Below are 26386 nucleotides of genomic sequence, written 5' to 3'. Positions count from 1 at the left end.
AAATGAGGTATACTGTTATATAAATGAGGCTAAAATACCATATATTACAAAAAAAAGTGTAAAATATATGTTAATGTGTTGGAAACAAGTTCACTGAAAAGGTGAAACAAAAAGAGTTGAGGATCATTTTATACTACATACTTTATAAACAGTTGAACAAGACCGGGTCAATTTGACCCGGGAGGACAAAAGGTGCGTAGTAAAAACGAAGACAATACGAGGGTTAACATGGGGTCCTCCACTCTGCAATAAACAGAAAAGACATGTTCTGGTGTTCTGTTCCCTCTTTCAGCCAATCAGGAGGGAGAACTCCACACATTTCTTTTCCATTTACTGCAGAGCAGAGGGACTGGAAGACCCACGTCAATGACCAAACACTCTAATTCACTGATGACTCTAGGACTATAGAATTATTTAACACTTATATTAACAACAATATATCACTTATTTCTGCTTTAAGTCATTATGATTGTATTATTTTGTTACTAATCTAAAAATATATGTACATGTTTTTGACGTGCACAGACTGCTCCTACCACTCTCGTCTAGAGGTTTTTCCCATCAGACAAATTGTAAAAGAAAGAGTGAGAAATGTAAGACAGCAATCATATAATAATAAGAGGGTTATGATTATTTGGATTGTGAAACTTCCTTGTGAGTAAGATTAAAGGAGTCGTCACCTGGAAAACACATTTTAAAAAATAATTTTAAGACAATCAAAGAGAGACAAGATATGTAAAACACCAGGTGATGACTCCTTTTTTTGTACTGAAAAACATATTTTGTACTGAAAAATGAATTTCAAAACACTGTAAATATCAACTACATCCCACTGCATCAATGAAAATTAACTGCTAAAAATAATAGCTTAATCCTAAAAATGGAATTTATGATTTTTTTCTCTTTATAGGGCAAAGAAGAAATCTTGGTTGACTGGGAGCCCTGTCCAGTATGGTATATATTCAGCTTTTTTCTGCTTCTTCTTGTCCCATGTTGGAGAACAAACACAAGAGTTTACAAATTCATTACAAACGTCCACACCTACAGGCTATCCTACCACCAGTCTCATTTTTTTTACCTTTGCTTTAGTTAAAGCGACCCATATGTTTATGCATCATTAATTTACTTCATAGTGTGTTCAATATTTTGTTTTGATTGTGATGTGTTGATGTGTGCTGGTTCATGTTTAATGGTTTAAGTTCATTGGAAAGACTCAACAAGTACCAGTAACAGACATCCCTTCTGTTTTCAGTGGCAAGGAGTGGGCCCATTCCTGGCAACCAAAGGATATTCTTCAACGAATGAATGAATAGTTTTTATTATTTTTTTTGTTTGCTAATATAAGTGACATATTGTTTGATTGTTGTGTTTTCTGTTCTTATGAAATATAAATAAATTGTCAAAGATGAACATTTTTGGTTTTACTTCTCCATACATCATCTTATTTAAAAACACAATGTGATAGTGTCAGTTGATGAAAGGTAATAGCTAAAGAAGATGAGGAAAATAACCATAAATACAGCATGATTATACTTGCAATTATTTCGCATTTTTATTTCACTTTTTTAAGTGGATTACGGTACTTTAATCAATCAAACATCCCTTATTTCTTTCACCCAGATCATACAGTATACAGCAGTGGTCGGCAACCTTAGGCACGCGTGGCATGGCAGCACTTAAAATCACCTGTTAACCATGGCACCTGCTCTATGCGTGGCCTGTCTTCTTTAGTTTGACTGACAGTGTGCCCTCCCACCCACATGTCCCTGGGCAGGGGCGGAGCGGGGGGGTGCGATGGCAACACAGAGCTATAAGGATACTTTGCTCTCACACGCGCTGCATTTATAGTCGCACACACACACACGCAGTCACTCTCTAGCGCGCGCTCTTGCTTGCTCACTCCAGATTGTGGGAGATTGGTCTGTAACAATGACTGTAACGATGTGAGCATAGCACTTGAACAATAGCGTCACTCGAACTATAGTGTCAAAAACTTTCTAATTAGGGATCCGGTTTTGGGCGTGGCGGCATCGATAATTTCCTTTGCAATTCGATCCTTCGCCATTAAACAGGAAGTCCTTATAACTCCTACAGACATTGTCCGATCTACACCAAATTAATCACACATGTAGAGGGTCCCACTCTAGCATGTCTATGCATCAATACTGTGTCAGCTCCATAGCGCCACCTACTGGATACAATAGTGCCCTCTTGAAAATTAAAAAAAAATTGAGTCCCTCAACTCAGATTGACATAGAGAAACGAAATTCGGTACACATATGTATCGTGTAAAGACGGACAAAAAAGTCTCCTGGACCCATACCCTCACTCGAACAGGAAGTCGGCCATTTTGAAAAATATGTGCGATTTTGTTGTTTTCCACACCTGGTACTTTAACGAATTTGTCCTAGGGATTTAATCCGACCGACTTCAAATTCACTCAGAACCATCTTGAGACATTGGAGATGAAAAGTTATCAAAAACTTTCTGAATAGGGATTTGGTTGCTTCGTTGCGACGTGAGTAATTTTGACGTTTTGCCATTAAACAGGAACTGCTGGCCAAATGGGGGTACTGCACCCTGTAGAAGATTAAGAAAATTGAGCCCCTCCCTCCAGTTTGACATAGATGAACAACATTTGGTACACTTATGTATCATCTAAAGACGTACAAAAAAGTCTCTCAGACCCATACCCTCACTCCAACAGGAAATCGGCCATTTTGAAGTGAATTTGAAATTTTGGCACGGTTTGACAAAATTTTCACTCCACGTTTTACATTAGAGTAGAGAAACAGTTCCAGTATCAGCATTTCTGAAATGCGTACCTGTGTATTGAAGGAATATACAGTACATACTGCTTTACACAGTTGTAAAATTAGCCGCTTTTAATCCAATCCAATAATGATTTTCCTAATACATAACATAAATTGTCTGACTGCCCTCAGTTTACTTAATGAGCATTTGCCTCTATGAGCCTTGATTTGTCCATCAGTATTTGGAGGTTAGGATACATTGATACGGTAGCATGATTGACTGTTCCCTGGCCTGAGAAAGGTCAGAGCAACTATCTACAGTGATCTGACCTCACCAACACAACCAAAGCAACACTGACACAAAAAGAAAAGAAGAAAGCCTTCTGGACAAGAAAGAGTTTCTTAGGCGAAACACAACACATGACTCCAAGCCTGGAGAAAAGGAAGGTAAACAGAAAAATGTAGTGATATTGTAAAATATTAGGACAAAGTACACCTTTGATTTTAAGAAAGTAACCATTGAGATTCAGTCATTTTTTAGCTTCAGCTGTCATCAAGTTCATGTTTAGAGATATATCTATACGTGAAACTATACACACAGGTTTTAGGACGATGTCATCCGGACAATATAGGACCATTCTGGATGGTTTGAGGAGAGGTGACTGTATATGTATCTCCCTCCGCACAGCATGTTAGGCCTGCTGACCTTTTTGATAAAAAGGTCCTATGATGGTCATTTTATAAGATATGTTTGCAAAACTTAAACTGTACACAGAAAGGTATTAGCACTAAGATATATTATAAATTGGATCATCCAGGATCAGCCTGTCAGGCTGAGGAAGGGGTTAAAGGGTCTATAAATAGCCATATTAAGGTAATGGGAAAATGTCAAAGGTGAAACAATCAGTAGTTTAAGGGGAAAATCAACTTGGAACTGGTCCAAATTGAAAAGTATGACTGTGTATAATACTATCATCGATATCTGAAATTAATCTGGCCACAAAATACCCGTTAAAAGATTTTGACTGATTGTTTCCAGCTTGGCCCTTAAAGAGGTCTCTGAATGTATACGTCAAACAGCCATGATGTGTACCAGCAAGAAAATCAAACTTTGTAGTAGGACAACAGTGAAGACATCGTTGGAAAGGTCTTGACCTAAGGAGCAATATATGTCAATATGAGATTTGTGGGCAGTTCCTGCTCCCCAGGTGTGCCCTTTGAACCTTGTACCTATGACACTTTTGAAGGCTTATAGTTCAACAACAAAATATGCTACAGACATGGGGTCAACAGTTTTGGAAAGCTCTGCACCTCTACTATCATACCCGACAGCAGACCAATAGGGGGCGCCACTGAGTAGGGTCAAAACCTATAAAAAACATGATTTCACCCTCTTACCAATATCAAAGTTAAAATCTGACTAAACAGGCGTGCTTCCCACCCTTAAAAACATATAATAAGCTTGCAAACTTCGTGATCACAGTTTTACATAATAGAGATAATTCATTGGAACTACAAAAGCTATGACGCAGCACAATGGTGTGTATTGTAACTTGGCACAAATTGTAGTTCTGGTAACCTTCCGGTTTAGGGTTAACACGTTGACATTAGGGTTCAGAAATCATATATGTGCTCATTTTTTAACAGGCAAAGTATGTCCATAACGTATGTGTTTATATTGTGAGTAGATATATGTAATGAAAACAATAAATATATACATTTATTAGTGCTATTTTCACGTTTTTCCTGCTGCTCTATCGCGCCGACAGAAAGTGGTGTGTTCAATGGCGTAACGTATTAAGCAACGTTTCAAAACATATCTTTCAGACCTCATCCCTCGATCTATTTTCTCGCTATAAAGTGTTAATGTGGTTTATAATTTGTTGTTATAATATTGGTGGCTTCCAAACAAGACCATTCAGTTCAGTATACCTGTAGTAGGATGGATTAATAAACGATAGCAGTCACAGATAACCATAGCAGATAACTAGCAATAGCCTTACTGGCTAGTGAACACACCCCAAGGTTTTCAAGACATCAGTCGACCCCAACTTGAATTTGATATTAACATGACAATTTAGGTTATCTAAGTACCATATAACATTATATATATATATATGTATATATATATATATATATGTATATATATATATAACCGAATATAATAGAGTGAACAATACTACATTTATATATTAATAACATTGTAATGTGTTTCCCAACTCCCTCCATCAGTTTAATACTGCAAACTTCTAATCATGGGGAATACATCAATGTATTTAAAAATACAAGGGCCATTACAATAGTTTCTTTTGTTAGGAAGCATACAAATTAGAAGGGATACTTGTAGTTCTTCCACCAAAAGGAGGGTTGAATTTAAGTTTATGAAAATGTTTATGAAAATTATCTGTACTAAATCAAAAATCTACGATAAAACATGGGTTACATTATACTGTATATAGATGATTTGGGTGAAATATATCACGAGATCAGTTCATTAATGTAATCCCACTTAAATAATAATGTATTGTGATGTTAACTAAATTCCAAATGTAATTATGCATTATTTATGTTTGTTTCCCATATTTTCTCTTGCTAGTAGGCTATCTTTTTTATAAAACACAAAACTTTCACATGCTGTTTCTAAACATGATGGAAAAGTAAAACCAAAAATTGTCATTTTTGGCAATAATTTATTCATCTTTTACAACAATTCTGGAGAATTCTGGAACAAACAATTGGGCTGTATTTCATAAAAAAGGACTGTGGGGTTAGATTTACACAAGCACTGACAACAGAACATGGAATCAAGTTATACTGTATGTCACCTATATTAACATACCAAAAAAACATATAATAAGAACATATACAACTATTTGTTACACTCAGTCTAACGCATATTACATACATATTATATAATATAATATATTATATAATAATAATAATAATGATAATAATAATAAATAATATAATAAAACCATGTTACCAAACATTTTTGGCTCATGACCCCTTTGACGTCACAAAACTCAGGTGACTCATGGTTTACATTTTACATGACCTGTTGGAGCTGCAACAATTTGATTTGAATTAATAACCAACTGCGTTGATGAACGATTAATCATTTTGAGTCATTTTTTGAAAATAAAAAAAATCAAAATTATCTCATTCCAGCTTCTCAAATGTAATATTTTCTGGTTTCTTTATACTTCTATGACTGTCAACTGAATATCTTTGAATTCAGAACAAAACAAGACATTTGAGGAAGTCAATTTTTACATACATTAACTAAATAACAACACACCAAAATGCCAGCGCCTCCATCACCAAGATTGATAATCTGTGACACTGGAAGAGGAGATATGAAACAGTGTTCTGAACATTCACCACAATGCTATGTAACTGTGCTGAGAGCTGTCAAGTGTGGCACCAATGAATGTTCACGCATTCATTCATTAATTTACAGTTGGTGGGTGTATTGCAGAGGACCCACGGGTGCACAGTGTCAGGTGTGAAGTTGCAGTTACTAATAACACAAAGATAAAGGGCAAGTCCATTTCGTTCGCCACAATCCTCAATGCAGCTTCAATCTGGGGAATAAAAACAACAAGAGGTAAACTCAAAGGCTAAAGTTGAGCTGTTTTAGAATGAACAAGCATAAATAAATACATAAATAATCATTAAAGAGTAACACTAATCTGTCTAGATATGTGAATGCGCACACACACACACGCACACACACTTTACCTAAGTTATGTTTTCCTCTTCATCCTCACTGGTGTCTGGACTGCTGTGGACACTTTGATCTTCCTCTTCCTCTTCAATTTGTAAAAGGACAGAGGCCTCAGGACCTAAAGCAGTCTTGTATTGTTGAAGGACCACTTGCAACTTCTCTGACACCTCTGACATCCTTCTCCTCAAGACACTGCAAAGTCCTTCGTTTCCTTTGTCTCCAACTCAAAGTATACGTGAGATTACATTTCAGATATTCTACATAGTAAAATTGCTTCATGAGACCACATACTGTAACTTCAATAGAGTAGAAAGGTCTCTCCTGTCCAAATCTACATACCATATGTGAATAGTTGCCATGGTACCACGCAAGCTTCAGCTAGATATCATAGTAAGCACAAGTTTACTATTATGCTAACCCTGTTGTGACACATTAGCCACATATTCCAATATTCACAATTATTTTGTTAGTTTCTGATTTCAGGCTATAGGCACAGTGCTAAAAATCTCCACATCTGGCAAAAGTGACACACTTTACAGCCCTACTGACTTGTTACCATAGCAAACAACGTAAATTAAATGACCATCACTGCAAACAATGATTGTTCTACTCTATTGAAGGTTTGTGATTGAAAGTGAGTTGGTCTTGGATAGCTATGTTTTGCCTCAACTTACCCTCCTCAGCCACCTTGTTTTTGAGACCAAAAACCATGTTCTGCAACCATGTGCAGTGTTGTGCCATCTCCATCACCAGAATGTTTTTTTCCTCCTGCAGTCGCTTCGTTGCCATGACTTGGTCATGAAGCCGTTTCTTGGTTCCAATGTTTGCTAAAAAATCAATGACAGTTTTATGAATACATTAGACAATGTTGCATATAAACATAACAAAAATTTAGCAACAACAATTGTACTTTTTGTCAATTTTATACAAAATAAGAAAACTTATAACACATAGAAACTACATGAATATTAAACCACTTAATATGTTTTGCACACTTTTTTCAGTATACTGTATACAGCTGAACTTAAAAAAAAAAAACTTCTGAAAACTGACATACCGCTGTCATGAACCTCCCAAGGCCATATTGGGGACACAGTGCTCTCTCCACTCAGGGAGTGCTCCACCACAGCTGCATCAATGTTTGCTGCAGTCTGAAGTTCGTTGTAATTCTTTATCTCCTGAAGAAGGAGCTTTTTGCCTTCTGCCAGCTTCCTCCGAAGCCGGTGGCGAAGCTTGTTGCTGTCTAGAATGACATGAAGTAGACGGGTAAAGGCTCTTGACAAAACTGTTTGACAAGAAAAACATGCATTGCACTCAAAAAGTGAAAGTGAAGCTGCAGTGACTGAAGTATGTAATAATGACAATCTAGATAATAATCAGTTACAATCAAACAGAAGAGAATGTAATGATCATTGAGCTGTAATTGGCTTCTACATTGTGTACTAATTCCATGTATTTGTTTGTGGAGATTTAACCTATTGTATTATATACAGTAGTAATACCATTCTGACGGTAAAGGTTTTGCTTCTGCTGCCTCACACTGAGGTAGAGCCCCTCAATGGACCGCTGAAGCCCTGTGTGTGTGGTGCCTTGCAGGTTGTCAGATGTATCTCCTGTCTCTGTAGAAATAATAGTAAAATTCACAATAAAACAACACATAACAGTTTCAATGTTTGAAATCATTTTACACATAAACCCCTTTTAACCTGACTTGATTGTACAATTTGGTATGTGTACTTCCTACAGAGAAATTATCATTAGCTGATCTTTAACATCAAACCTGAAGATTCAAATAGTAGTGGAAAAGTATTGTGTTATTTTCTGTTATCTGGTCATGCTTACCACCAGCTGCCCATTCCTTCACATCAGAAATCCACTGTGACACCATTTCATCAGAGCAATGTAGTTGTGTTTTTAGCTCTGCTAGCTTTGCATTTTCATCCAGGAGCCTTTGACAAGTCTGATAAACAGTGTTACACAGTAATCAGGATAAAGTCTATGATTAACAACAGCTCAAATGACAACAACAAAGCACAAAATAAAACCATTAGATCTACCTTCACATATCTTGTGGAAAGTGCCTGATGTAAGGAATCCTTTTTTTTGCGGTTCCACCCCATTGCATGCAATGTAAGCATGTCCACCCGGGCTATTGAAGGCAAAGTATGGGTTTATGGCATGCAGTCATTGAAAAAAAGTATGCAAAAATATGGAAAACACTCTGATCACCTGCTTTCGACATATATTTTGTCGTAAGGGCACAACGAGAGAGGTAGCTGTTCACTTGTTCTACCTCTTCACCGGCAGTTGTCCCTGCTCCTTCCTGATTCCTACCACTCCATTTAATCTGTTAGTAAAGGTTGAGTGGAATGGTAACACAAAAAGTATACATAGTATAGTTTACCCATTAACTTCAATTTTATATTATTAAACATTACAATTTACATATGATAAAAAAAAAAAAAAACATACCTCACACTTAGTAGCATGAGCTCGAGCATGCATTATGCTGAGAAATGGTTTCATGGTGGTCAGCTCCTGGAGAGCAGGAAGGACACTGGCAACTTTCTCCAGGTATGGCCAGCAAGCCACATCCATGGCGAAGAATTGTGCCTTAGCTGGCATCAGCTCCTTTTGAAGGTACAGGGGGTACGCGAATATTTCTCCCCTGTACATATTAAGGGCTTTGAGAAGGACACCATGCCGGCACACAGCAACTTCCATGCCCTCTTCATCCGATTTGGAAGCCCTTCTTGAAGTCTCCCTTGCTGCTGTCCACTGGGAGTCCCCACACGTGCCTCTTCCATGTGTCTATGACACACGTAAACAAAAATAAATCTAATAAAATCTATGGTATCATAAAACACTGTATATGCCATGTATTCTCTCAATTTGATTTTGTAGTTGGTAGGCAGAAGTTGCAATTGGGGAAGAAATCTAGGTTGGATATATATGGTTATTTTAGTTACAGATTACGATTCAAACTTGCTTTTTTCACGGCTTTCTGAATTATGTCCACAAATCCAGACACTGCACTGTCTTCAGCCACAAAGACTCCCTCAAAAAAGGCATTGTCACCAGAACTGTGGAAGACAAATAGGAAATCAATTTATTAAATATATAACTAAATCAATCAATCAATCAATCAATCTATAATAACATTGGAACAAAAGGCACCTTCCATTTTGGCGAAAGCGATACAATTTTCTGTTTCCATCTGCTGAAACAGCCAACATTTCTGGTGTGCAGGCTGGGCAGGTGAAATCAGCACCACAGCAGAGTTGGTCTTCCTCAAACGAAGCATAGGAAAACTCTAAGAAGCTGCGCTGCAGAGTGTCGCCGTTGATATGTCCAGGCTGGAAGATACATAGAATAAAACCATCTTTGTGATGTTGTCTGCTTATGTACAGAAATGTTGTATTATGGCCAAGAACAATAATACTAACCCGTCCTCCACACTTGGTGCGATGCTCCAGCAGCTTCGCAAAGGCCTGTCTGGAGAATCCCGGAGAGATGACTTTTAGTTCCTGAAAGGAGCTCAAGAGGTCCAACGTGTACAACGTGGAAGTATTGACAGAGGCTGGCCAATATCCACTCCGGAGGAAGTCCTTCATGTCAGGGGTCCACTGCTGCTGGCATGTTTGACATGTATACAGCGGCTGATGCAAGTCATAACGCCCTTAGAACAAGAAAGAAAAAAACATGCTTAGCACACATTTTATAACACCCTCAATATCTTGATATGTGATTTGATTTCTGGAAATCATCTTGAAATAGAAATTTAAATAGTGAATTGTTTTTACCATTGATGGTAATTAAAATCACTGGTTTGCCTGGTAACACAGTGAAGGTTGTGCTGTCACAGACGCAGTTTGACACTCTCACAGTTGGCAAGATGCAAGCTGGCAAAAAGAAAGAAGACCATTTATTATTCATATTATCTGTTAAAAGCTGTAGACACATGTGAACAGCAAAATAAAAGCTTTTTTGAGAATATACCTTGCTCCTGAGTGTTATATCGACCCTCCCCTCTAATGACATGTGTGGTTGGAGGAATCGGTTCAAAAAACCCACGTATCAGACATTCCCTGTTGTGGAGTGGCTGTTTTTTGTGATGCAGTACATCGCAGTCCTCACAGAACCACTCTTCAGGGAGACACTCTCTGCACCTAGGGATAAAATACAAAATTAATATAATCGACTATATATATATTACAGTAAGCTACAGTATTCTAAATTAAGATAGATAATCAGTTTGATAAGAAAGTCCTAGATGTACAGAATGTACTTTTCACATTCATGTAGGTTTCCTCTGGGAATCCAATTTATCTCCGACCCCAAAAGACATGCATGTTAGCCTATCGCAGGGCACTGAGAATTACTGTAATGCTTAGCAAGCCTACCCTGGGTAAATAAAGTTTAACATTAATGTGATCCAACCTAATAACAGCAGGCTTGTGGCAGAGGCAACACAAGGGACGACCAACAGCCTCTTTTTCAATGAGGCATTGCAGGTGGTATGGTCGTGCTTCTTTCCAGCGCTCTGAGGCTTTCTGCTGCCGAAAAGTCCATGACGATGCAGAGCTTCTTTGAGGCTCAGCAGAAGGACACGAGGCATTTAGAGAAGAAAGCCTCTCCATGAACTTTTCTGTAAAGAAAATATAAACTTTGTCTATAACGGATTCACAGTTCATTATCGAACTGGCCAAAATTTTTCCTTTGACATACTGTAACTGACAGTAAAAGTACATGGACCAAGAGTAAAAAGGGCTTTTTTCTCTCAGTGATAACTTTAAATTTGAGATTTAAACTTAAACTCATCAGTGTGATTTACCAAATGCCTCTTGAGGATTTAGTTGTGCTGAGGGTGCAGTAAGTGGAACGTCCGCACTGGATGACAGGGAGCACTGAGCTGGGGGAAATGTGACTGTAAAAGAGTACATTAAAGAATAATTAACATTAATAAAAAAAAAATGTCATGCTACAAACTGATACAGTATTTACACATTAAATTCCAATAAATGTCAAATAATTCAGATAAGAACCTGTAGCTGAGGCTTGGCGTCGCCCTCCACGCCTCCCCCTCGGCTTGCCTCGTCTGGCACAGTCACTATTGGACCTATGTGGAGGTTGTCCACCAGAATTTGCCCGTTTCCTCTCCTCAACTGCTCTCTGTGTGTTGAAGTGAAAATTGAATAGTTAAAGGTACTGAAACCGAGAAAGGTGACAAATGACAAAGTCACTTATATCATCCAGGTATTCTATTAAAATAATTTGCCACCCATCTGTTTGTTCTAGTACAAAATGAATGAGATTGAGTGATATAAAAACACTAACCTTGGCTTCAGCTAGAATATGGTCTTGTTCCATTTCAAGCGCCATACGTTTCCCCTCTTGGTAGCTTGGATGCTGGCGGTCAAGGGTACGTCTTGTGGCCATTGCAACACAAACAGACTGACCTAAACAGGCAGATAGATAGACAGACAGACAGACAGACAGGCAGACAGGCAGATAGACAGATAGATAGATAGACAGACAGACTGACAAGCAGACAGGCAGATAGACAGATAGATAGCTAGACAGACAGACTGACAAGCAGACAGGTGGACGTGGCTCTTAAAAGTGCCTTTGGGTCTTCAAAATGCTGACAATAAGGTGTGATGGGGGTTGACTATACAGGAGCTGCAGGGAAAAAAAAAAAAAAAGTCAACCATCAATCACAAACCAAGTTAGCAGCAATGTGCACTTTTGGTTTGCAAAAAAATACAATATTAATATAGCCAATACCTAATGATAAGAAAACCATATCAGATGTGAATTAATATTAACTCACACTGCACCTGTGCCTGGGAGGGTGTGATTAACTGTGGTTTTAATGATAATTAAGTTTTGAAACAATAGCCTAATATTAACTGTCAGGAATACTACCATGGTTTACCTTTAAACTGTTAATCGTTCATCCCTAGCTACGGTATGTTTATATTTACATTGAATAAAAAATGGAGAAATTGTGAATTCAGGTCTTGTTATAACTACTTAAGGGTACTTAAGGGTCAAGGGGTAAATCTCTGTGTGCACTGTACACACTGTATTACTGTAGTAATGTGAAGATGTTGCGCTATTAGGTACAGGGTTTTGGAATAATGTTTACTCTGAAGCGGAATTTTATTTTGAAGGACCGCATGGAAGACCAGCAGTAGGGAGGGTTTCGTTGTACTTATTTTAGCGGGTTTTTCTTTATCTCTATGGCGGACTTTTAATAATATAATTTAATAATGCAGGAAAGGTATTGAATACCTTACCGATGGGTACTGAATAAATTGTTCAAAGTGAGCCCCTTACTTGTTTTCTACACACTTAACACAGAGCAAAATCCACAACAGCTAACTTTAACAGTGATCCACAGTGACAGATGAAATAACGTCTAGATGAGCTCACACAATTAATTTACTCACACATTATTATAGTCATAATTATGACATCTGCTTAATGCTCAACGCTACAATTCATTGGATATAACGTTAATGCTGTATTGCCTTAGTTTATATGTTTATAGGTTATGTTAATTTCAAGAGTTTCCCTTTTTCATTTGTGCTGACCAATGTTGAATCACTGGTGGGGATTTAATATTCGCCCTAATATTTAAACCATGCAAGTAATTTATCATATTAAACAAAACTTATAGCAGACGTATAGTCATACAACTTACCTTAATGGTGGTTTGGGAGCGAAAGAGCGAAATCCCCGCTAAAACTGATGACAGTGATTTCGTCACCAGGTAGCTTGAGTCTTCACCATGGCAACAGCGGAGAAAGCTCATGGCTAACGCAGTCAGTAAATCGCTGTCAACTTTTACAGATATCATTAAAAGTAAAGGCCGATGCTTTTGTAATTGAGACGAATGAATAAATCCAGCTGTCTGAATGATTACTTATTTAATTATTTATTCTGAGAGCCGCTTAGATACAATGTGTTACAGAGCACGTTAACTGAGATGCGCTGTAAAAGCAAAATATCTTCATTTAAAAAGTAATTCCTGTTACCTTCGTTTTCAAATATTTGATCTTAATTCACATGTAGGAAAATGCCCAATACGATCACTCTAAACGTATGTTACTGCCCAGCACAACCAGTTTATTGCCAGCAGAGCAGCGCACCTGCACTAAATATATCCGTGAATTGTCACAATTTCCAGAACCAAAGGTGAAAGTATAACCGGGTGACCAAAAGCTGTCAATTTGTTAGTTATCAAGGACAATTTTTTTGTTTTTGTGTTGAAAAATGTTGAAACAAATAAAAAAAATAAACAATAAATTATCTGTAGGAGACCCTTAAGGGACAATAGGGAGAAAGCTCCGGGACAGAACAATAGTTTGACAGTCGTGCTGAGTGACACGAAAAATACCTCCGATTGAAATACATGAGTTTGAAAATCGTTCTTGGTGACACGAAAAAAGTGGAAATTTCGTGTCCCAGACAACGAATCAATAGATTAAAATACGTGACAGTGTCACGTATTTCCGTGAGACTGGGTTGATTATTTAGGGCAGGAGAAGTGGATGAAGAGAGCATGAGGCAGGTGTTAGAGAAAGTAGAAGTGAAGGTGAGTGATGATGATAGGAAGATGTGTGAGGGTAACATAGGGACAGGAGAAATAGAAGTAGCTATAGCAGGGTTAGGTAGGAATAAGAGTCCAGGGATAGATGGTATTATTGGGGAGTTTTATATAGAATTTAGGGAGGAATTAGTGCCAGTGTTAGGTAGATTGTTTAGATGGATCGAAGAGAAGGATAGGATGACAGCAGATATGTCGACAGGGCTAGTTAGTATCATATATAAGAAAGGGAATAGGGATAGATTAGAAAACTACAGACCACTTACAATGTTGAATACAAATTACAAGATATTAGCACGGGTGTTAGCCAACAGGATTAAAAGAGTCATTGGGACGGTGGTAGGGAGTACGCAAGCTTATAGTATACCAGGTAGGGATATAGCAGACACAGTAAGTAGCATTAGAGACACAATAGAGTATATGAAGAAAGGAAAGGGAGGGATTGTAGTAAGTTTAGATTTAAATAAGGCATTTGACAGGGTAGATCACACTTATTTGTACAGGGTGTTGGAGAAAATGGGTTTTGGGCATAGATTAGGTGGATGGATCAGGAGGATGTATGAGGGGGCACATAGTTGTGTTAAAATTAATGGTATAGTCACAGACACATTTAGGTTAGAAAGGTCAGTTAGGCAAGGGTGTCCAATGTCAGCAATGCTGTACTCACTGTCAGCTGAACCACTAGCACTACTATTAAGGCAAAACAATAAAATCAGGGGGATAGAGCTACCAGGAGGACAAGAGAGTTTACTATATCAATATGCAGACGACACAACACTCACAGTGAAGGACAGGGAAAGTATAGTTGAGGTATTAGATAGTTTAGAGCTGTATGGGAGGGCATCAGGGGCTAAAGTTAACATAGAGAAGTCAGAGATCATGTATATAGGAGAGGATAGCATAGGAAGGGTGGAGATAGGGTTAAAAGAGAAGCAGGATTATTTCAGAGTGTTAGGTGTTAATTTAGGGATAAAGGATAAGGAAGGGAGAGATATGCAATATGAAGGGATAGTGAATAGTATTAGGAAGACATTAGGGTTTTGGAAGCGCAGAGGGTTAGGGTTGAAAGGGAAGGTGGTAGTTGTGAATGCGTTAGTGATGAGTAAGTTAGTGTATGTAATGAATGTGTTAGATGTACCTGAGAGAGTGATGAAGGAGGTGGAGAGAGTAGTGAGTGAGTTTCTGTGGGATGGGAAGGGAGTTAGAATAGCCAGGGAGGTGATGGAGAATGAGTATGAGGATGGAGGACTGAAACTGATTAATTTAGAAAAGAAGAAGAAAGCACTTAGGGTGAAAATGATGGTGAGGTATTTAAGAAACAACAGGGATCACACATGGAAGGTGTTTTTAAAAGAAGCGATTGATAAATGTGGAGGGTGTGGAGATAGTGCAGTGTTTATGGAACTGAAGAAAGGAATGTTGAGTGAGGTGTCTGATTTTTATAAGGAGGTGTTGGGATCATGGGGTGAGTTTGTGAAGTGTGTGAAGTATGAATGTAAGAATGTAAGGCAAGTATGGGAGCAGCCGGTGTTTTTAAATCCAAAAATCACATGGGAAGGGGAAACACTTTATAACAGGTTGATGTGGAGGGCTGGGTTTAGGAAGGTGAGGGATTTAGTATATGAATATGTACCAGGGTTTATGAGGGCACAGGTGGTAGTTGATGAGGTGAGGGGCAGGGGGGATGAAATGTGGATGGGTACAGCAGAGGGGATGATGGATAAGATAAAGGGAGGGATGCTGTTGTTTTATTGTTTTATTGTTTTTATTATGTTTTATTGTTTTTATTACTAATATTATATGCAAACTTTGAGTGCCACTGGACTGCTGCCTGGATGAGTACATGATTTATTTCCAGTGTTCAAAAGTCACCCTGATCATATTCTGGTTTTGATAATTGCACTAACACTAACTAAATAACCTTTACTTTTGCAGTATTAATTTCATCTTAATGGTCAGTATCAAGTGTGACAGGAGATGTAAGCAGACAGACACACACAGAGCACAAGGCCGTACAACATGCACTACACTACAGCCCTTTACACACATACACTGTGCTAACACACACACACACACACACACACACACACACCTCTGCATGCATTTGAGCATTATAGCAAGAGTGTCAATATATTGTTGTTATATAAGTTGTAAGTTGTTATATTATTTTCATGTAGCCTTGAACTGTTGCATTGTTTAATTTGCTGAGTAGCCTATACGGGAAATGACTGTGATGATTAAAGGGAACTATGTTGCACTAATTAATAAGGGTTTTTATAAGTGATAAGAAGTGAATGCTTGCATTGTCTTAGCCAGAATCACACCACTGTACCAGAAGAAAAACACAAGGTTTCCACTGAAGTGGAAAAGTACAGAGAGTGAAAAGATGACCTTGAATGTGTTTTCAGCAAGTATGAGAAAGTAGGATGTTTGTCTCTTAACAGTTGTGTTTCAGGTTGGGCTCTAAGGCGTCACAACAACGGATGGAGTCAGATATTACGAGGCGAATGAATGACACGTCTTGAGCCAATCAGAAGAGGACGCCGCCTTGCGTTACACCTATTGCTCTGTACGCTTTAAAACACTGGGTCAGGGAAGAGATAGTCAGACTTCGTGAACTGATGAACATTCTGTTGCTTGTCAGGGATACTATAAGTCAGACCCAGAGCTCTGTAATATTGCACATTCTACTGGTGTTAAAATAAAACTGATTGTTTTGAACTAAAATGCTTCTCCTTATATTTCATTAAAAGAATACGCGAGGACAAACCGAGGGAACTTGCGGCAGCGAGCAAGCCCGAGGGGTGATTTCCCCGTGGTGGTTAGAGTCCCCACGAAAGCAGTAAAAACAGGTTAAGGTTTAGAGCCCTTTGTCCGTTAAGTCGGCATAAAAGCAGCAGCCTCATAGGTTCAGGTTTCGAGCCCCTTTGTCCGTTAAGTCGGCATAAAAGCAGCAGCCCGATAGGCTAAGGTTTCGAGCCCTTTGTCCGTTAAGTCGGCATAAAAGCAGCAGCCTCATAGGTTCAGGTTTCGAGCCCCTTGTCCGTTAAGTCGGCATAAAAGCAGCAGCCTCATAGGTTTAGGTTTCGAGCCCCTTGTCCGTTAAGTCGGCATAAAAGCAGCAACCTCATAGGTTTAGGTTTCGAGCCCCTTGTCCGTTAAGTCGGCATAAAAGCAGCAGCCTCATAGGTTTAGGTTTCGAGCCCCTTGTCCGTTAAGTCGGCATAAAAGCAGCAACCTAGTGTAAATAAAAGTAGCGCTACATGTATAAAATGTCTATGTATATTGTGTGAATAACAAAGGAGGGAAATTGTGTGGGAGGTTTTTCAGTCACCGAGCTTTTCGTGAGATTCTCTGACATCTCGCTCGGAGGCTGCTCTGTGGGGAAAAGGGTGGTTGGATACGGGGAAAGTGTGTCTAAAAAGTTTTCGTGTAAAGCCTGGGATAGGACCCCCAGAGTGAGACCGGACTGAGGTTAGCTCAGCCTAGAAGCTTGTCTCACTGGGCAATGTTTTGCACGAAATAACTGACCAAGAGGAGTCATTCACACTGAACCTGTATGTGTTGTAATTATTATCTCTAATTTGTGCAGTAGTACGAAAACAGAAAAAGTGTGTTAACATGGACGGAGAGTTTGTGAGAGAGTGTGAAGAGTACGGGGGCTGTGCTCCGGACTCACTTGAAGGACAGTGGAAGTTGATAAGACAGCAGCTAGCTAGTGGATTTTCTTGCAAAAAGAGAGATAAGAGACTGAAAGAAGTGGATAGTATTTGGTCTTGGCTCAAGGAGCAAGGTCACATGCCTAGGGAGTTAGAGAAGACGCCATTGTTGTCATATCTAGCTAGGACAGAGAGGACTCTGCTAGCGGAAGTGAATGAGCACAGGACGAAGCAGCCAGGCAAGTTTGGGGTTAAAAAGAAGTGGGAGAGAGAGTTACAGGAGAAAGAAGATAAGCGAGCAGTAGTTCATAGTATGACTCTTGCCTGCATGGCAGTGAATAATTATTTGAACAGAGAAAAAATAAACACCCCGACTCAGACTGTGACTAAAAGTGGCCCACCAGAAGACGCAGTAGCAAAACCACTGTACCCAGACTTGACCCCACTTACCACAGTTGTGACAATCTCGACCCCTTCTCCTCCGCCTAAATATACAGAAAAATCTCAGAGCGTCATACAGGCCCCATTAATGGAGGTTTTAGGAGGAGTGCTTGATATTGAGCAGACTGAAGCTGCAGGGAAACAGTTAGATGACATGAGGAAGTCAATGGACAAGCAGAGAGAACAGTTTCATAAGGAGAAAGAAGTTACAGCTAGAAGGATATTAGATCTAGAACGATCATTGATTGACTTAAACAGGACTGAACCGCAGGCTCCTAGCAACTCCATGCCCCGTAGTGATCCATTTGATAACCCACTCTTGCGCATGCAAACCTCCACTCCAAAAATTGTAAAACCAAAAACTAAAACTCCGACAGGGACAGAGAAGCAGGGGGAAGTGTGGCCTAGTACTGAACCATTTGCTGACAGGCAACAAAGATGCAAGGTGCAGTTTGCCACACAGGGTGCAGACAGCGGTAGAAAAGAAGAGGAAGGGTCAGATGAGGAAGACAGGCAGTCACAGTGGAGCAGAGAGGAGGACGAGAGGGAAGATCTGCACAGATATGGGGAGGAAGAACTACAGGATGGAGATTGTGGAGGGGGAGAAGTAGCGTGTACCTTTAGGGGGGTGATGAGCTATACCGACCTTCACAGGGATAGATTCGAGAGTGAGCAGAAGCACGAGAGAGCTGAGATGAAGGCTAGAATGGAAGCTGCAGATAGAGTTGAGTCCCCCATATCTAGTCACACACGAACCCAGACACAGACAAAGTTAAAAACACATCACCACAACCTGTTGCAAGCTACACCTAAAACTCCACCTGCAGCAGGGAATTTCCCTCTGCTAACTAAGGGGAACGGGAGCACAGTTATCAGCCGTTCTCATTCACAGATATGAACTGCATTTTAGAGAAAATGCCTGCACCTGCTGAGGGAGGGAATAAGTGGATGAGCAAATTAGATCAATTGACACAGGGAAAAACTTTAGCCATGGGAGATTGGAGGGCTTTAATTGGCCGCCAGATCCCCGCCCATTCCAGACAACAAATTGAGATGAATGCTATACGGGTTGGGGGATGAAGCTAATTTTCTCCTGCACTCCACCTCAGTAGGTGGTGCAATGCGTGACATGTATCCAGTGCCAGAGGGAGCCTTACACTCCCTAACCTTTAGCAGAAAAGATAATGAGAGCATGCCAGAGTTTCTAATGAGATGCACTGAAATTTGGCTAAATGTGGCAGGGGCTCTCCCCAGCCACGACGCGCTGCAAACGCCTTTGTTCCGAAAAGCTATCTTAGACTGTATGCCTAAATCAGTACAAACACAGATGGCAGCAAATCCAGACTTACAAGGATGCACCACAGTACAGTGGGAAAAGCATCTAGTTCATCATGTGCGGCAAGAGGAAGCAAAGCAAAAAGCGTTGGCTGATGAACAATCTGCTAACACAGCCCAGTTAGTTAAAATGCAACTAACAAATGAGCGTAATAAGCTCAACGAGGGCAAAAAGGGCCCTAAACAGATGGTGCAGCAACCTGTAGAGACTCCACAATCAGGTCCGCAGCAGATAGTGGCCCCTCCTGCGCCGGTGTATCCGCCCACGCAGCCTCAGTGGTATCCTGCCCGTTCTCAGCGTAGATCAGGAATAGGGAGGGGAGGATATAGGCCAGGGGGACAGGGACAAGGGAGAGGACAGCAGCAGAGATCCAGGGCGTGCTGGTATTGTCACCAGGAAGGTCACTGGGCTAGAGATTGTCCCACCAATCCAACCCCAGGTTATTATGAACCCCATCATAACCATGGTCCGCCCCCACAAGCTGCACGTCAACATAACCCCCACCAAGCCCCTAATGCGGCTACCGCCCCCAGAGGCAGTCAGTACCCTGCCCTCAGCCCCCACAACGACCCCGATCTCTATCCAACTCCTGAGTGGATAGACCCACCTCATGGACAATGAAGATGCCCAGGAGCCTCTGAGATAGGGCTGGCAGATCCCTATCTTTCAGTCAAAATATTGGAGAGAAATTTGCCGTTTCTCGTGGACTCTGGGGCAAGGTACTCTACACTTAACTGTGGCGTGCCTAATTCCAAAATGACTACAGACACTGTTGAATTAACTGGCTTCTCGGGACAACCTAATCTGCTGCCTTTAACCGCTCCTTTACCTACACTGATAGCTGGACAATGTTTCACTCACAGATATGTATCTTCCCCTCAGTGTCCTGTCAATTTGATGGGAAGAGACTTACTGGTGCGCAGTGGAGCCTCTATTTTGTGCGGCCCTGATGGCCTAGTGGTTACATTTCCTAATGGAAAGTCTTTTAACTGTTCAGTTGGACAGATTCGATCGCATTCCCAGATGTTTTTGGCTCCAGGTAACTCACCAGGGGCTGAGAGGCAATGGGCAGACATTTATTGGGGGTTGGTACAGCCTGAAGAGTCAAAAGGGGGTGGGGTGCATTCTCTGTACACCGAATGGAAAACCTGGCTGCACATGTTACATCCGTACGCTCCCCCACCTGATCCTCTCCATGTAACTCTGTTCTATGATCGCGATGAGAATTGGGTGTATCATGAGGCCTTTATGGATGTGGAGGGTAAGGGGTCGGAGGTGATATCCACCTGTTTGTTTGCGGGTCCTGAGGGAGTGGCTGCTGCAGTAACCTTACCCTATGAATTAATAAAAATTTATGAAATGGCTGCTGAAGCAGCCCCGCACATCACTCTGGCCGTACATGCTGACCATCAAACCAAAGAATTAGGTCCCATGACAAAAAGACTGTTAAAAGTCTCTGATTGGGTTACAACACAGATCCCACAGCTTTCATACTCTGAGTCTGAAAAAGCTTACAAAATCACCAAAACAGCAGTAGATTCTGTTCTACTGGAGCAAAGGCAGATCGAACGATTTCATGGCAGAGAGAAAACTGATCATCCTGACTCCTCTAGTATGCTAGAGGCTCTGCCACCTTCTCTGTGGTCATCAGGACCGACAGATGTTGGATTTTGCTCCACTATTGATCCTATCACTTTTGATGTTAAGCCAGATGCAGGACCTATTTGGCTAAACCAGTATCCCCATAAACAGGTAGCTGAAGAGGGTATTGCAGACACCATTGAGGGTTTGTTAGCTGCTGGTGTGCTAATTGACAGCAGTAGTAATTGGAATACACCTATTCTACCTGTGGAGAAGCAAAACACTGGCAAATTTCGTATGGCTCACGATTTACGCAGCATTAATAACGTCATCACCACAGCTACATTGCCAGTACCCAATCCATACATTGCTCTGTCCAGAGTTACTCCCTCTCATCAGTGGTTCACGTGTATTGATTTAGCGAACGCGTTTTTCTGCCTTCCCCTTGCCCCAGCCTTAAGACACATTTTCTCATTCACATATCAGGGTCGACAGTTCACATACAGCAGACTCCCACAGGGTTTCATTTTGTCATTAGGGATCTTCAACCATGTGTTGAAGGATCTCCTTGCAGGAGTTGAGCTACCACAGGGCTCCGTGTTAGTACAGTATGTTGATGATCTATTGATAGCTTCCCCCTCACCATCAGTGTGTCTAGCAGCCACAGACGTGGTGTTGCGCAGATTGTTTGAAGTAGGGTTCAAAGTCTCAAAGAAAAAGCTTCAGTGCTGCAGACAGTTGGTTTCCTTCTTGGGTCGTGTTATCTCAGGGAAAGGTACAGGGGTGTCCCCAGCACACAAAGACTCAATCCTACACCACACAAAACCACAAAAGGTCAAAGACATGCTTTCTTTTCTAGGCCTGACAGGATATAGCAGACATTTTGTACCAGCCTATGTTGAACTCACTGCACCACTACGCGCTATGGTTAATTCCAAAGGCATGCGTAACCTCACAGCCACATTAGAATGGGATGAAGTTGCTGAGCGGAGTTTTATAACTCTCAAACAGCTCATGTCAAATGCCATCGCACTGGCTGTCCCAGACTATACACTCCCGTTCTATTTGGATGTTTCTGAAAAACCACGCTCTGTTAACGGAGTGCTTTTTCAGAAAAAGGGGGGTGATAGGAAGATACTGACATATGCAAGCGTCACGCTAGATGCAACAGAGAACAGACAACCACCATGCACAAGACATGCAGCAGGAGTGGCAAAAATTTTGAACAAAACAGCACACATTGTTATGGGACATCCAATAACTGTACTCACCACACATAGTGTAGTGGCATATGTGAACTCACAAGCATTCACTATGACCTCACTAAGACAAACAAGGCTTGAAAAAACCCTAACTGCACCACACATAACATTCACACATGAGGGTATTAACATGGCAGACAATATGGGAGAAGGGGAACCCCATGTATGTGAAGAAAGGGTGCAGAAAGATGTCAGGATAAGATCAGACTTACAGGGAGAGCCAATAGATAGAGCTGAGGAGACATTGTTTACTGACGGCTGTTGTTTCAGACATCCAACAGAAGGTCTGAAAGCAGCATGGGCGGTAGTAAGAACAACACCAGCAGGGTTTGAGACAATACTTTCAGGGAAAGTGAAAGGCAAAGAGTCAGCACAACTAGCAGAGCTACAAGCAATGATAGCAGCATTAGAATGGTCTGAGGGAAAGAGCGTTAACATCTACACAGACTCAGCATATGTTGTAGGAGCAATACATGTGGAACTGAGCCAGTGGATGAGAGCAGGATTTCTCACAGCCTCTAAAACCCCTATCAAACATGAAAAAGACATCAAACGACTGACAGAAGTCTTAATGAAACCCAGACTGATTGCAGTAATTAAATGCAAGGGACATGACAAAACTGACTCACTGACTGCAAAGGGAAATGACGCAGCTGACCAGGCAGCAAAACAGGAAGCAGGATATGGTGTGCAGTACACTATGATACAGTCAGAAAAGACTATACATGATTTGGTACTTTCCCCTTGTCAGGAAGATGTAGTAGGATTAGAACAAGAAAAAGCTTCTCCTCAAGAGAAGAGTGTGTGGATAAATAAAGGAGCCAGAAAGAGTGAGGGAATTTGGAGAGCACCGGATGGGAGGCCAGTACTTCCTCCGGGACTCACCTCAGCTGTGCTCCAGGAAGCACATGGGTTAACTCATTGTGGCAGTACTCAAATGAAACATCACCTGACTCATTGGTGGCATCCTTATCTACCTGCAGCAATTGAAAATCACATCAGAGAGTGCAGCACATGTAAGGCCTATAATGTAAAACCAACTATCAAACCACACCAAGGCAAATTTCCATTACCTCCCCTGCCAGGACAGGAAATCATTATTGATTACACAGACATGTTGATCAATGCTAGAGGGTACAGGTACCTCTTGGTAGCAGTGGATGCATACACTGGCTGGCCTGAGGCTGTACCTACAAAGAAAGAGGATGCACTCACAGTAGTCAAATTCTTACTGAATCAGTACATCCCCACACATGGATTTCCCAAAAAGATAAGATCAGATAACGGCATTTCAAGAACAAACACCTACAGGCTGTAGAAGCTCAGCTAGGCCTAAAGCATGCTTTTGGGACTGTATATCATCCCCAGTCTCAGGGCAAAGTTGAAAGGATGAATCAGACCATAAAAGGAAAAATTGGGAAAATCTGTGCAGACAGTAAGCTTAATTGGGTGGATGCTCTACCTATAGCTTTGATGTCAATCAGGAGCTCAGTAAACTCTATTACAGGATTTACACCATATGAACTTATGTGTGGACAACAATTTCCAGGACCTGGAGCTGGTGGTGTAATCTGTCAAACCACTCCATTTCTAGAGTATAAACCGTACTATGACCAGCTCACTGCACTTGTCTCAGTCTTCTCCAAACAGGTTGCTGAGATAAAAGGGGGAGAGGAAAAAGCGCCTCCACCGAGAGACACCAAGTGGGTTCTGCTAAAAGTCTTTAAGCGGAAGTGGTCGGAGCCAAGGTGGACCGGACCATATCAGGTGACAGAGAGGACATCCCACGCTGTTCGGCTGAAGGGCAAGGGAGAGACCTGGTTTCACTGGTCGATGTGCACGGCAACTGATCCACCAACCAGGACCATGGAAGAGATAAGAAAAGACCTAAAAGAGCTGTCTTAGATTGCTAAGAAGTCAAGAGACATTTTAATCATTTTTTATTATTACTTAGCTATTGCCAAAATAGAAAGTGTGAGTCATTAAATGAGAAGGCATAACACATCTTACGTTGAGAGAGGTTCTGCTCAGCTACAAGGATAAGAATAGGACTCCACTAGAAAGAGCTATTTAGCATACTTTTTATTTTTTCTCTTTTAGACCTATGTCAGTCCAATATACTCCTTATCCTCCAAACAACATTCCCATCTGTCAAACTAGAGGAGGACAGGCTTTGATACAGTGGTCTGAACAACAGCATAGAGAGTACATAAAGAGAAATAGACACGGTCGTGTTCTTTTTGTCCTAATCATATTTTTCATTATTGTACTTATCATCACTTTAGCATTATATTGGACACACAGATATAGCAAGTAATCATGTGCATCCCCCAAACTAAGTGGGGATGGATTGGTGTGTTTGTTTTGGCTGCTCTGATCATTGCAGCACCTCCACTGTGGTGGGAGTTTCGGCACAGGATGGAAAGAGATCCAGCTGCTCCACCTGAACCACTCACCGACCCAGGCATCCGAGGATCAGGTCCAGCATCCCACACACACACACACATGTAACTTGCAAGGAGAACAATGTTGTACTTTCATTACTAACAATACAGCCCCCGATGGCTCCGTGACCAGAGCTTTGTCCCACCTGAGAGCCCTCTCTACAGAGATGGCAGAGAACTCAGGAGTGTCCAACCCCATAGCTGATATTCTGGACAAATGGTTCGGTAAATGGAAAGGTGTTTTGGTGTCTGTGTTTGTGTCCCTTGCTGGTATGATGTGTGTGATGGTGCTGATTGGATGCTGTTGTATCCCATGTATAAGATCTCTTTGTAACCGCATTATAATTGCAGCCATTGAAAAGAAGGACTATCCCAACCCCCCTTCTTATCAGATGCCTCTGCTTGCAGCCACTGATGATTCTGCACTGGCCTGTGCAGACTGGGAAGATGAAGCAGTGTGAAAACAGCTATTTTGGTTGATCTCAGTAAAATGAGATCAAAAGGGGGACTTGAAGTTGTTGTTTTATTGTTTTATTGTTTTTATTATGTTTTATTGTTTTTATTACTAATATTATATGCAAACTTTGAGTGCCACTGGACTGCTGCCTGGATGAGTACATGATTTACTTCCAGTGTTCAAAAGTCACCCTGATCATATTCTGGTTTTGATAATTGCACTAACACTAACTAAATAACCTTTACTTTTGCAGTATTAAGTTCATCTTAATGGTCAGTATCAAGTGTGACAGGAGATGTAAGCAGACAGACACACACAGAGCACAAGGCCGTACAACATGCACTACACTACAGCCCTTTACAAACATACACTGTGCTAACACACACACACACACACACACACACACACACACACACACACACACCTCTGCATGCATTTGAGCATTATAGCAAGAGTGTCAATATATTGTTGTTATATAAGTTGTAAGTTGTTATATTATTTTCATGTAGCCTTGAACTGTTGCATTGTTTAATTTGCTGAGTAGCCTATACGGGAAATGACTGTGATGATTAAAGGGAACTATGTTGCACTAATTAATAAGGGTTTTTATAAGTGATAAGAAGTGAATGCTTGCATTGTCTTAGCCAGAATCACACCACTGTACCAGAAGAAAAACACAAGGTTTCCACTGAAGTGGAAAAGTACAGAGAGTGAAAAGATGACCTTGAATGTGTTTTCAGCAAGTATGAGAAAGTAGGATGTTTGTCTCTTAACAGTTGTGTTTCAGGTTGGGCTCTAAGGCGTCACCACAACGGATGGAGTCAGATATTACGAGGCGAATGAATGACACGTCTTGAGCCAATCAGAAGAGGACGCCGCCTTGCGTTACACCTATTGCTCTGTACGCTTTAAAACACTGGGTCAGGGAAGAGATAGTTAGTCAGACTTCGTGAACTGATGAACATTCTGTTGCTTGTCAGGGATACTATAAGTCAGACCCAGAGCTCTGTAATATTGCACATTCTACTGGTGTTAAAATAAAACTGATTGTTTTGAACTAAAATGCTTCTCCTTATATTTCATTAAAAGAATACGCGAGGACAAACCGACA

At 40.7% G+C, this 26386-nt stretch overlaps 1 protein-coding gene across 1 annotated transcript; it reads left to right on the top strand.

The window, feature by feature from the left end:
- Positions 1-20689: 20689 nt before the first annotated feature.
- LOC128369152 (uncharacterized) lies at positions 20690-24362 on the top strand. The gene is given in 2 exon segments (XM_053330142.1): positions 20690-23657; positions 23660-24362. Coding segments are annotated over 2 exon segments (3588 nt in total). The 3' UTR covers positions 24280-24362.
- Positions 24363-26386: the final 2024 nt, after the last annotated feature.

This window comes from Scomber japonicus, chromosome 12 (assembly GCF_027409825.1).
Source record: "Scomber japonicus isolate fScoJap1 chromosome 12, fScoJap1.pri, whole genome shotgun sequence".
In the NCBI taxonomy this organism is placed as follows: Eukaryota; Metazoa; Chordata; class Actinopteri; order Scombriformes; family Scombridae; genus Scomber; species Scomber japonicus.
Note: the sequence above shows the minus strand (reverse complement) of the source record. Positions and strands in the feature narration are given on the sequence as shown.